The 12,574-nt window shown below is 44.5% G+C and overlaps 2 protein-coding genes across 4 annotated transcripts in view; one reads left to right on the top strand and one right to left on the bottom strand.

Annotated features, from left to right (window-relative positions):
* Positions 1-10,875, top strand: part of LOC143269410 (uncharacterized) — a 49,008-nt gene extending 38,133 nt beyond the window's left edge. For both annotated transcript variants that reach the window (XR_013045808.1, XM_076554570.1), the window contains exons 5-6: positions 4,700-4,969; positions 7,131-10,875. Coding sequence is in view for 1 of the 2 variants with exons in the window: in XM_076554570.1 (XP_076410685.1) it covers positions 4,700-4,711 (12 nt within the window). In the remaining variant the exon portion in view is untranslated. The remainder of the gene's footprint in view (positions 1-4,699; positions 4,970-7,130) is intronic.
* C18H12orf42 (chromosome 18 C12orf42 homolog) overlaps positions 1-12,574 on the bottom strand; it is a 150,437-nt gene that overhangs the window by 125,364 nt on the left and 12,499 nt on the right. The window lies entirely within an intron of this gene.

The following is a 12,574-nucleotide window of genomic DNA, read 5'->3' as shown; positions in this document are numbered from 1 at the left end:
AAGAACCCAACGGCTTGCCTCGACTCTGCATGTATTTTCTGTGTCCTCTCAGACAAGTGATCGACCTGCCTGAGCTTTGCTTCCCTGCTACATAAAACTGAGATCTGAGGTGAATGACTTCGCCCACATCCAATCCTCCATATTATATATTTGAACCTTTCAGCCTTTTCATTTCCACAAACAGAAAGCTGCATGTAGCCTTCTTTCCCCCCCAGGGCTCTGAATCCTCTTCAGATTAAAAAGTAAATGTACATGGCAATGGGTATAGCTCAGTGGTAGAGCTCTTGCCTAGCGTGTGCTAAGGCCCTGGGTTCAATTCCTACACTGTGTGTGTGTGTGTGTGTGTGTGTGTGTGTGTGTGTGTGTCTGTCTGTCTGTCTGTCTGTCTGTCTGTCTGTTTCTGTGTGTATCTTTATATGTGTCTGTGTCTGTGTGTGTATATCTGTGTGTGTCAGTATGTGTGTCTGCGTCTCTGTGTGTTTATGTGCGTGTGTGTGTGTGTGTATCTCTGTGTCTGTGTGTTTGTCTATGTGTGTGTTTGTGTTTCTGTGTATGTATGTCTGTGTGCGTCGGTGTGAGTGTGTCTGTGTGAGTGTCTGTGTGTCTCTGTGTGTGTCTACGTGTGTATGTATATCTGTGTGTCTATATCTCTGTGTATGTGTGTCTGTGTGAGTGTGTCTGTGTCTGTGTCTACATGTGTGTATAACTGTGTGTCTATGTGTCTCCGTGTATGTGTGTCTATGTGTGTGTCTGTGTGAGTGTCTGTGAGTGTGTCTGTGAGTGTGTGTGTCTACATGTGTGTATAACTGTGTGTCTATATCTCTATGTATGTGTGTCTATGTGTGTGTCTGTGTGAGTGTGTCTGTGTGTGTGCATGTGTCTGTGTGCATATAAGATATGAAAACTGCAAAGTGGGTCTTTGAAAGAGAAATAATCAATTTCCTAATCTTTTTTGCTTCTCTGCTTAATCTAGACCCAAAGTAGTTTCAGTGGAGTTTAAGATTCAGATATGCTAAACCCTCTAAAATCATCTACAAAGCTGAGTTACTTCTGCTCTTGACAAAGTGCAGAACATAGCCTCAGTCCTGATGAAGAAAAGCATCTACAGTCAGAAAAAGAAGGTCCTCATAATTTCACAATATTTAATAAACTATTGCTCTTTCTGCCCTTTCTGCCAACTGAGACTCACACACAAGCCCTGAAAACTCACACACAGCTTAGAGTGGAGAGACAGTGCTGAGGTTATGTGTGCTTAACCACACTTGTGAGGACCAGGGCTCAGTCTCCAGAACCCACATTGAGGGGGAGGGATTCACAACTGCCTTGAAGTCCAGCTCCAGGGCATTTAGACACTCTCTTCTGCCTTCTGCGGGCACCTGCACATAACCCTACACAGATACACACTCACATATATAAATAAAAATAAATCGGTTTTCATTTGTTTAATTTAAAGTCTAACTGTATAGTAATGCAACCTCTCTGGGTTTCCACACACAAGATTGCTTGTACATCTGTACGGACACTGTTGGTGTGATAGCTACGTAACATCGGAGAGAGCTTAGAATCAATGCTGTTCTCACTAGTGAAAGTCCATCCACAGAGACTGTCCTAAATTTGTCACCTTGACATCTTTGTGTCTTATGTCCTGTGGTCTACGCGGAGTTATGGGCTAAGGACTAGGCCTTTGGAGCCGCTAACGGTAAAAGTTTGAGCTCTAATCATTATAACTTGCCATCTTGGGGAGATCGGGCGAAAGTGGCTAAGTTCTACGAGTCTGAGTTTCCTCTGTATTAAGGAAATCATTTGCTATCCGGCTGCAAATAAATGACATGCAATTGGGTCATTGTGCAAATTAGACAGGAAACAAAATAACAAAGCTTAACATGGTACCCGGCACGAGGTGGGTGCTTCAAACTGGAAGTTACTGACTCCTGCAATTGGCCGGGATCCTCGAGTCTCTGTATTACCAAGGCTAAGTCTTCCTCACTCTTCATCTAACCCCATGCTCTTCGGATTCTTAACTTCTTTAAATGGCCGTTTTAACTGATAGTCATGACCACGGACTCCATTATGAAATCGGCTAGGTGGAATGGAACTGATTATTTTAATGGAGCAACGTGGAATGGAATGGAGTGGAACAAAGGAGAAGGGAATGGAATGGGGAAATAGAAAACAAAAGACAGGATACAGTAAGATAAAACAGGAAATGTAATGTCCAAGTACACTGTGGTACTCGTGTGTAATGAATGCAATGAGATGTAATGAGACTTAAAAGTTATACTCAACTTTAGGTATGAGATGGAGTGAAAAAGTAAATTTCCTAAACTTGGATACTACCCCCCCAAAAAAAATCCAAAGCCAACCCTAAAATATTCCCATGGTAGCCTGTAGTACCTGTGGAGTTCCTTCTGAGCAAAATCCCCTACAGCCTCGCTGTTGGCGGAATGCTCCTGTATCTTCTTGCAGAAACCTAGCAGCTCTAAAACATTAGCAGGCAGGGTATGGCAGTGCAGGTCTCAGATACCAGCCCTCGGGGCAAATGCAGGGAGATCAGGAGTTCAAGGCCAGCCTTAGCTACTAGTAGATTCCAAGGGATATATGAGACAAACAAAAAGCCTTTTAGCAGACATGAGTGTGTCCTGAGGGCTTGGCAGCAATCAGCCTCTAAGATACTTCCTGAGGACCCCCTTCTAGAATCCACCAACAATATGGCCCCCCCGTGTTGCCTCCGCTTGACTATAAACTAGAAGTAGTGTCTCTCTTTTACACTGAATTAAGTAAGCAGCCCTGAGAAGGACCCCAAGCCTGGAAAAGGAGCCTCTTGTCTCAGTTCCTTTGGAGATACCAGTGCTAGCCCCTCAAAAACTATATGATAACAATGGCTGTCCTCCGAGGCCGAGTTTGAACATAATGCATTACATAGCAATGCACGGCCAATGGGTTTGTTAAAACCTAAGCTGCAGGGCTGGGGAGATGGCGAGGCGGGAAAGTGTTTGCTGCGTAAGCATGAGCATAGGAGTTCAAATTACGGACACCCGAATAACAAATAAGTAAATAAGTGTGTTAAAGGGGTGAGGGAGAAATAGAAAGACGCCTGGGGCTTGCTGGCCAGCCTGGCCTGCCCAGATCTGTGAGTTCCAGGTTCTGTGAGAGAACCTGTCTCAAAATATAAGGTAACGTACAACTGAGAAAGGGACACTCGAGGGTGACCTCTGGCCTCTACACGTAGGCACTCGCATGCATGTGTCCCTGCATGAACGTGTTCACACATAGAAATATATCATATGAATTCACTTAAATACAAATTCAAATAAATTTAAAAACAAAGAAATACAACACATCAAATAAGTTTCTGGGCCCATTGACATATCCCTTGTCAATATTTTGGAGCTAAGACAAAAGGTTTTGCATTTCTATCAGGGACCCTGCTTCTTCTTTGGCACTTTCGGGTGCAAGTTCACTCTTTCCGGTTCACTCTTTGTCCCACAAAGTCCAGCACACACAGGGATTCTCCTCTACGTCTCTCCTAACTCTATTGCCCCTGGACCCTTAGGCTCAATGCTCCTCCTTGGACATACTGGACTAGGAGATTTGAAGCTCTGAGCCTCAACAGGCTCACAGTGCCCACTGCCAAAATATTTGCTTTTTAGTGACACAGAATGTCAAGCTGAATTCAGGATCTCCTAGTTAGCAGCTGCCTAGCATATCACTAAAAGCCAATACCCTGCAGCTTTTGGCAGATCCGGATTTGGATTTGCTTCATATCTTTTGGCAGAGATTTTTCTCTTTCTCTGTGGATAAATATTTAGCCCTCAGCTCGGGCACTCTGCTATATGTGACTCAGAAGAATAATGTAAAGTGAGATACAGAAGGTCCCATCCAGAGGCTACAAAATTAGCGTACAGAAAAGATGGTTGGCAAAGAGAAGGGAACCCGCTACACCTGCTGAGGCCAACTAGGACTGTCTGGAGCCACGGAGCCACTGGTTCCGGCTCAAAGGTGCTCAGAGTGCCTGCAGGTAACCTGGGGCTCGTTATAATAGTAAAATACACAGCTCTGGATGGGTGTTGAGGATGCAAGGAGACACGTGATGCACGAAGGTCCACCACAGGTACAGATGGAGCATGTCTGGGAAGTCCCTGCTGTGCAAGCATCTCTGAAGCTACGCGAGGAATCCCTGTCCAATCCTGTGTTCTGGAACCAGAACCTGGGACCCCTCTGAAGGAGCCCGCTTAACTCTGATATCATCTACACATTAGAAAAGACTCCAAGAAAGCTACGTTCTTTTGTTTTTCTGCCAGGGATGCTGCCTGACTTCTGAGCAGGTGCATCTGTTTCAAGATATAAATAATCTATACCAACACCAAGTTTAACAAAGACAAAAGAAGTCAGGTTTCATAGCAGATGCCTTGAAAAGTCCCTTATTAGTGAGTATGATTGCATTAGGAGAAGGAACCTCAATACAGTGTTCGGTATACTAAACAGTTATGCTGAATACTGTGATTATTTAATAAAGTTCATTACTTCCTGGCTTTTTTGAGCCTTCCTTCAATAATTAGACATAATAAACAGACAATACAAAAAGCTAATGTTTTCAGAGGAGCCAACTGTACCATTTTCATACCCATAAGTTTTAAAAAGCTATTTATTGTCCAGATTTGCAAGCATTAAGGCATGTGCTTATTATATCCACAAACAGGATGGTAATTGAATGAGGAAACGTCGTAATGCAAATTATCTGCAATGTGTAGCCTGCAGGCCTTCCCTGGATCAGAGCTTTAAAGGTAACACTTCTCCCTATTTTAGACCCAAATTTATCTTACTCTTAACTAAAGGGCAATCTCTTCCATTCTTCAGGTTCAAGAGGAGGGGCTACACTGGAATGCTCTCCCTCTGCGACCCACACAAGCCTGATTGCCTTTGGGGGAATTCTGGATGGGTTTGGATACAGGACCAACTGTATGGGGAGGTAAGGGAGGTGCCAGATCAAACACCCTAAGGGCAAATTACCTTGGGATTCCAAATTCAGTTTATGCTTTTTGTAAAGCTAACAGGTAAATCTTGAGTTGAGACCAAAAGGCCAGTGAAGTGAGTAAGTCTTTGAAAGATGTTTGTGTTCGGGATGACAGAATTTTCCTGGTAATTTATTAATGTTCTCAAAAAGCAGGGCAATTTACTCAGGTAAAATCCAGTTAATAGCCTGTGGACTTGAGGTCTTTAAGCAGGAAGCCACATGGAGGCCTGGGGCTGTCCTGTGGCTACAGGTTCCCACAGCAGCCCAAAGATCAGACTGGAGATCCTGGCTGCCTTTGCCCTTCTCAGCCCATCCATCCTCCATCCTCCTCCATGGCAAAGCCAGTCCTTAGTGTGGGAATCCCCGTTGGAATCAGAGAGATGGGGAGAGGGGAGGGAGGGGACACTGCTGGACAGCAGCCACTGGTGTTCAGGTGAGTGGATAAGGGAAAGTGTTAACCTACTGAGCCGCCTTTTGGACAAGGTATTTACAAGAAAAAATGGTATGCCAGACAGCTACACATAGCATTCGCTTTCTTTCCTGACTACAGCAACAATACACATAATACACATCAGCTTTTGGAAGAACAGAAAGATGGGCTCAGTGGTTACAAGAACACACTGCTCTTCAGAAGACCTCAGAACTCCAGCGGGGTCCAGTGACCTCTTCCTGCCTCCATAGGCACCTGCGACATGTGTGCCCGTGCACACACACAGCCATGCAGACACACACACACAGAGACCACACAGACATACACACAAAAACACACACAAAGACACACACAGACACACACACATACAGACACATGCACACATACAGACACACACACACACACACACACAGAGCCATGCAGACACACACACACAGAGACAACACACAGACACACATGCACAGACCACACATAGACATACACACAAAGACACACACACAGACAGACACACACACACACACATACAGACACATGCACACATACAGACACACACACACATACAGACACATGCACACATACAGACACACATGCACACACACACAGAGCCATGCAGACACACACACAGAGACCACACACAGACACACATGCACAGACCACACATAGACATACACACAAAGACACACACACACACATACAGACAGACATACACACACAGAGAGACACACAGACACACATACACACACATGCACACATACACACAGAGAGACACACAGACACACATACACACACATGCACACATACACACAGACACACACAGACATACACACACATACACACAGACGCACAGACAGACACACACACATACAGACATATGCACACATACACACAAGCATACACACAGACACATATACACATATACACACAGATCACACACACATACACCCATTAAAAAATAAAATAAGTATTTTTAATAAAAAAGACACCCCGAAAGGGTACAAGATCACTAATAATTCTATAGAGCTCTCTTCCATCAGTCCCTGCCTATTCTTCCTCTAGGTAGACTTTAATTCTTATTTAAATTAATTTATGCAAAGTCTATACAAACATGTATAGAAAGCCTTACTTTTTGTTGTTCATGACCTGTAGGTTATAGAATGTTCTGTTATTGGAAAGTGCAGGGGGGCCCCATTATTGAGTAACTATAAATAGCACTCTCATAAAGATCCTTGGACAGAACCTTCGACCTCATGGTCTAATAATGTGTGTAAGATGGATTCTGGAAGTGGGATCAACAGATGCACAAGTTCATCAATATATCTAATGCACAAAGGCAAATGGCTGCTCAGAAGGGCCCCGAAATCAGTGTGCTCCGCAGCAGCATGGGATGGCTTCATGTTTATTACACACTCCCACCAACACAGAAAGTTCAACCTGTGGTGATTTGGCAAGCACAATTACATATCTAAAGTCACTTGTTTTTGTTTATAACTACAAAATGCATTATAAATAGCCTGGTTTGCTCATAAAGTTTATATATTTAGCCCATTTGCACAGCCGTAAAATGGATCATCAGAAAATGTAGGTGACTTCAAAGAGAACGTGATAGGCCAAGGGAGAAATTCTCTGCCTGGGCCTCTCTTCGGTGATGAACTAAAACCTGAGTCTTCTGTTTCTCACTCACTCCAGGGTCCTCGAGGTTTTCAGTAGGATCAAAGGCTGCTCTAAGATGTGTACCAAACAGAAAGGTGGAAGAACATTTTAACTGGCATTTGGTAAGAGTTTTGCCTCACTGACGTTTCAGAGTCTCCACACGTCCCCTGCAGGGTGCTCCTACCACCCAGCAGTTCTCTGATCCTACCTTTTGGAGGGGAAGAAACATGAAAGGTGAACTTGTTTCAGAATAAATTAAAACCAAGTGACATTAGGAAGCTTGGTCTGGTGGCAAGCTGTACTAAAAGGTTACCTAAGATCAAGGGCAGGTTATTTCTGGGGGTCAGTGTCTTGCTGATGGCAGGTGTCTGCAGGAGGTCGTTTTCAAGCACTTCCTATGATGTCACCCAGCACTTTCCAGTCTCTTCTCTCTCAACCCCATTGCATTGGAATTGTAGAGCACAGAGCATGGCCCCAAATTCTTCTTCACAAAGAACCAAAAGGTCTCTGCTCCCTTCGCTTTAGCCGATAGAGTTTTAAAGTGATGTGTTCTAGCTCTGTGCTAAGTGATTAAAGGCAACAGCGCTTCCTCCTTGTCCTCTGGGAAGAACTATTCTTGGAATCATCAGCCACCACCTGAGAGAGCTCTCTGCCTTGATATCACCAAACTACGGAGAAGCCTGCACCACAAGAAAAGGCTGTGGGTAGAGGCACTGAGTTATAGTTTCAAATGAACAGAAGCTTTGAATCAAGCCAACTCAGACGCCAGGCATGAGTGAGGGCGCCTCCATCAGGCTCAGACCAGACATTATGAGGCGGCAGAAAACCAGTCTACGCCTTCGCTGAAGTAGGGATTCACCCTTCACGTGTTGGTACAAATGCTACAGTGTTGTTAAAAACAGACAGTTCTCAATGGTTTTTCCGTTTGAGAAGCTTATGGGTGCTGAAATGTTTTCCAGCACCGCGACAAACAATGCTGCCATGCGGCTCCTTACCCTTGAGCGCTAAGAAGAGAAGGAAGGAAACCGTGAGTCCAACAGCGGAGAGAGACACAGGGAGCAGAAGCAGACGTCAGAAAACAACATCTGTTCAGAGACAGCAAAGCAGAGCGACAGCCAGAGGGAGAGGCTGCCAATGTCGCCCCATCCCGTGCCTGCCCGGGAGATTCAAAGGAAGATTTATATATCTATGCACACAATGCATGTGCACACGTACACAGTGGGGCAGGGACAGACAGACCAAGAAGGACTGGTCAGACTCTGTGTGGAAACTCTTGGACTTTTATTAGAAATGAGCTGTAACGTAAAGAACTAGATTAGTGCTAAAATGTAAAATCCCCTGGGAACCCAGTTTTGTCTTTGATTGAAGCCAGTTCAGTTTTACCCAAAGGAGATCTTTCCCCTTATTTCAAGACACCTCAGCCACTTAAGTTCAAAGAACAAATCTGAGTCAAAATAGATTTCCCCTAAACCAAGGCTTGCAAATTCAACAGAGCTTGATGTCCAGGGCTCTACCTTCATGGATCAGGAGAAGGGATCATTCTGAAACATCATAAAATTCTGAACATCAAATATTGGATGGAGGCGCTGAATAGTTGATAAACTTTCTCAGGTTTCTCTCCTTCAGCCTAAGTCAAAGGATTCTCTGAGGAATTTAGTACGTTTGGATTTTTGTGTGGCCTTTTCATCTGTGTGTGATTCAGCCAACACCCCGGAACGGCGAATGTCTCCTCCTTGTCAGTGAAGCCATGTAGATTCAGAAAAAGCCATCTTCCATTGAGGAGACAATTGTTTTCTATAGAGATGAGAAACAAATGCCCATGACCCGAGTCACCTCCTCCCAGCAGGCTTTTGCTTCGGCTTCCTCTGAGCAAACACAACGAAGTCCAGCGCAGTCAATCCTGCTGCCCCACACTGGGTCCCTCCGCTGTTACTATTTACCCTTCCTATTAATCTGTCAGTGTTCTAGTCAAACACGCAAAACAATATGGCGGGCGCATAGTTAAGTTGGTCATTGCTAAGTAACTTAGGCCGAAGATGAAGAAATGGAACCCCCAACCCACAAAACGGGAGCCCTAATGCGATTGCTCAGACAGGCTCAACAATGCCGGGGCATGACAGTTTTCTCAGGGTGACTCTGATTTAACACCCCTCTCTCCGAAAAGAGTGACCCCCCCACACACCAATGATTCAGTTCGGAATCTAAATTCAGATCATGTCACCGTCCCTATCGTTATTGGGTAAGACTGTCTGGACACGGTGTAGAGAAGGGAGGTGTTAGAAGATGCCATTGCCCTGCAGTGAACAGGCTTATTTAAGAGTTTAGTTTGACACACAGATGAGCTCACAACAGAAATATTCTTTGAGCCAAACAAGTTAGAAGTTCTTGGTTCAGCACACTCTGAAAAGAAAAGAAAAGGAAAGAAAAGAAAAGAAAAGAAAAGAAAAGAAAAGAAAAGAAAAGAAAAGAAAAGAAAAGAAAAGAAAAGAAAACCATATAATTTCCTATGTCCAAAATGTAATCCAAATGCAGTCAAATATTTGAATACATTTAATAACTCATTTCTTCACTTCACTTTCCCACTAGCCCAGGACAAGTCTTCAGCTGAAAGTGAACGATCCCCTGGGTGCTCATGTGTCTGAGCGCCTGATTTCCATCTGGCGGTGCTGTTCTGGAAGGTTGAGCAACCTTTAGGAGCTGAAGCCTCCCTGGAGCGGACACTAAGCCAGACCCACCTCCTGTCCAGTCTGTGCTTCCCAACTGCAATCGCAGTGTGACCAACCTGCCCCCCGTCCTGCTCTCGGGCCCTTCTCTGCATGTTGGATTGCATCTTCTCAAACTGTAAGCCCAAACCAAGCCTTGCTCCCGGGAATTGCTCCTTTTCAAGCATTTGGTCACTGCGAGATGAAAAGTAACGAATATCGTCTCAACACAGAGTCCCAAACAACCACTTATATTCCGCTAGAATTAGCACAAAAGATGGAGCCCACCTGACATCCTAGCCCTGGTGACACAAGAACAAAATATTAATCTACCAAAAGACAAATGAAGGCAACAACTGTCTGGGCCGCACCCTGATAAAAATGCAGGGTGTGCATTTCCCCCCTGTTTTCAAGACGCCATCTGAATGGGAAGAGTGGGTGATTGAATGCAACTATGGAATGTCAAGACATGGCACAGCAAACTGACAGAAATATGGTTGGAATCAGGCTGGAATAGGTACTAGGGAAATTCCCCCCATGTGGCTATTCAGTAGCTATTTGATTCCTGACATGTAAAGAACTGCTCTGAGATATGTCTGTTCACCTATGTCTAGATCACATGTTCATCTTGACAGCCAAGATACTAAGAGACCATAACTAGGCTGTATCTCCAGAACTGGTGGGAGCAGAGGAGTTAAAATGAGCTTTGGGTGAAAGGAATGTTCTTGATGGGTAGACAAAACAATAAATGCTCCATGACTTCATGGGATGAAAAGATTACATAGAAAATAATAATATATATATATATGTATGTTTGTATACATGAAGAATTTAACAACTGACACACAGTAAATATTCTGTAAGTGGCAGGAAAGATGATGGTACTTAATTTTGTCCTGATTATTATTGATCTCTGTTCTCAAAAACTTCAAGTAATAGGGCTATTTATGAAAGGACACCTATTATTCATCTGAGTTCATCGCCAACTAGTGTCAGCTTAAATCTGGCCACTAGAGTAGCATAATCTCTTTTTATTACTATATATATATAGTAATAAAATTATTTGTTTTTCAAGACTGGGTTTCGAGCTGGGCGGTGGTGGCGCACGCCTTTAATCCCAGCACTCGGGAGGCAGAGGCAGGCGGATCTCTGTGAGTTCGAGGCCAGCCTGGGCTACCGAGTGAGTTCCAGGAAAGGAACAAAGCTACACAGAGAAACCCTGTCTCGAAAAACCAAAAAAAAAAAAAAAAAAAAAGACTGGGTTTCTCTGTGTAGTTTTGGTGCCTGTCCTGGATCTCGCTCTGTAGCCCAGGCTGGCCTTGAACTCACAGAGATCTGCCTGGCTCTGCCTCCCGAGTGCTGGGATCAAAAGTGTATGCCACCACCGCCCAGCCTAAAGTATATTTTTTTATTGACTGAAACGATTCTGTTCTCTTAGAAGGGACAGTGGGGAACATAGCATAATCTTCAAAACTTACTTCACAAGTTAAAACAGATATTTCAGTCTTTAAAATAAACTAATTCCTCATAAAACTTGATCTTCCAGCAAGCTTTGGCTTGCATAAGTAGGCAGATAACTACTACAAGCCCGGACTACAACTACTACTGTTGTCTTGGGACAGCTGACCCTTGCCTTGCTACAACCATGGTGGTAGCTCTCACCACAAACACTTTGTACTAGCTCAACTCATGTTCCCTAAACAGCGAGGCCAGTGCTGAAGCAGTTAAAGAAGAAAAGCCCATCCCTCCCATAGCTGGAGCTGTCTCTGAGAAGCTACTGACCGCAGAATATATGTGTGCCCAGCTTTCAAAGGGCAGAACGGCAATGCGCTGTTTTACACACGGCATTCTCTGGCACACACTTTCAAAGACCAACCAGCTCATCTTCACAAAATACTCAGTTAGGATCCAGCTTACTGAAGAACATAGAACATTAAGAGGCAAATTGCATTGATATGCTCATTCTGTGTATTAGGCGCTTGGCTAGTTTCTCAGTGGCCCAAGGAAGCAAAGTTGGCCCGCTTCTCACCTTCAGCAGAAGACCCTGACAGAAGAGAGAAGTTCTATGAAGAAAAAACGAGGAATAGTATGAGGTAAGAGAACACAGGGCAAGTTTTAGACACATGGGTCCTTGAAGGCCCTCTGAGCAGAAATAGGAACTAAGAGTGTAAGCCATTCCACACCATGGAGAGCAAGTGAGCAGAGAGGCTGGCATGTGGAAAGATGGCCAGAGGAGAGCAAGCAGAGGAAGTGGGAAATGATGTCCAATGTTCAATTTCCCCTTCCGGTGCCTGTGCCCTCACACCTGCTGTATGAACATGGTACCTTCCTGTTCCATGGAACTTCGCAATTGTAATTAGTTAAGGACTGTGAAGAAGGATTAGCCTAGGAGAGCTCAAGGGTCCTTAACAGTTGACGGGTGAGGTGGAGAGGCTGGAGAAAGGCCATTTGAGAGGGACTCAGCAACCTGTGGCAGCTGGCTTTGATGAGGAAGAGAAGCAGAGGGGCCAAGCCCGGGTAGGGTCAAGAAGCTGGAAATGATAAAGAAATGGAAAGTCTTCAGGTAGTACCAGAGAACAGCCAACATCCAAATTTTTAACCCAAAGGGTGTGTCAGACTTCTGACCTTCGGGGCTAAAAAGCGTTTAAGCCCCTCCCTCGGTTTGCAGAGAGTGGTCCAGGAAGGATGGGTGGTGCCGACTCAGAGTTTTCACTTTCTTTACATGGCAGTAGATTTGGGGGGGGGGGCTTTCTGTTCAAAACATGAGCTTGTCCAACT

Source organism: Peromyscus maniculatus, chromosome 18 (genome assembly GCF_049852395.1).
Source record: "Peromyscus maniculatus bairdii isolate BWxNUB_F1_BW_parent chromosome 18, HU_Pman_BW_mat_3.1, whole genome shotgun sequence".
NCBI classification, from domain to species: Eukaryota; Metazoa; Chordata; class Mammalia; order Rodentia; family Cricetidae; genus Peromyscus; species Peromyscus maniculatus.
This window is presented reverse-complemented; position numbering and strand designations above follow the sequence as displayed.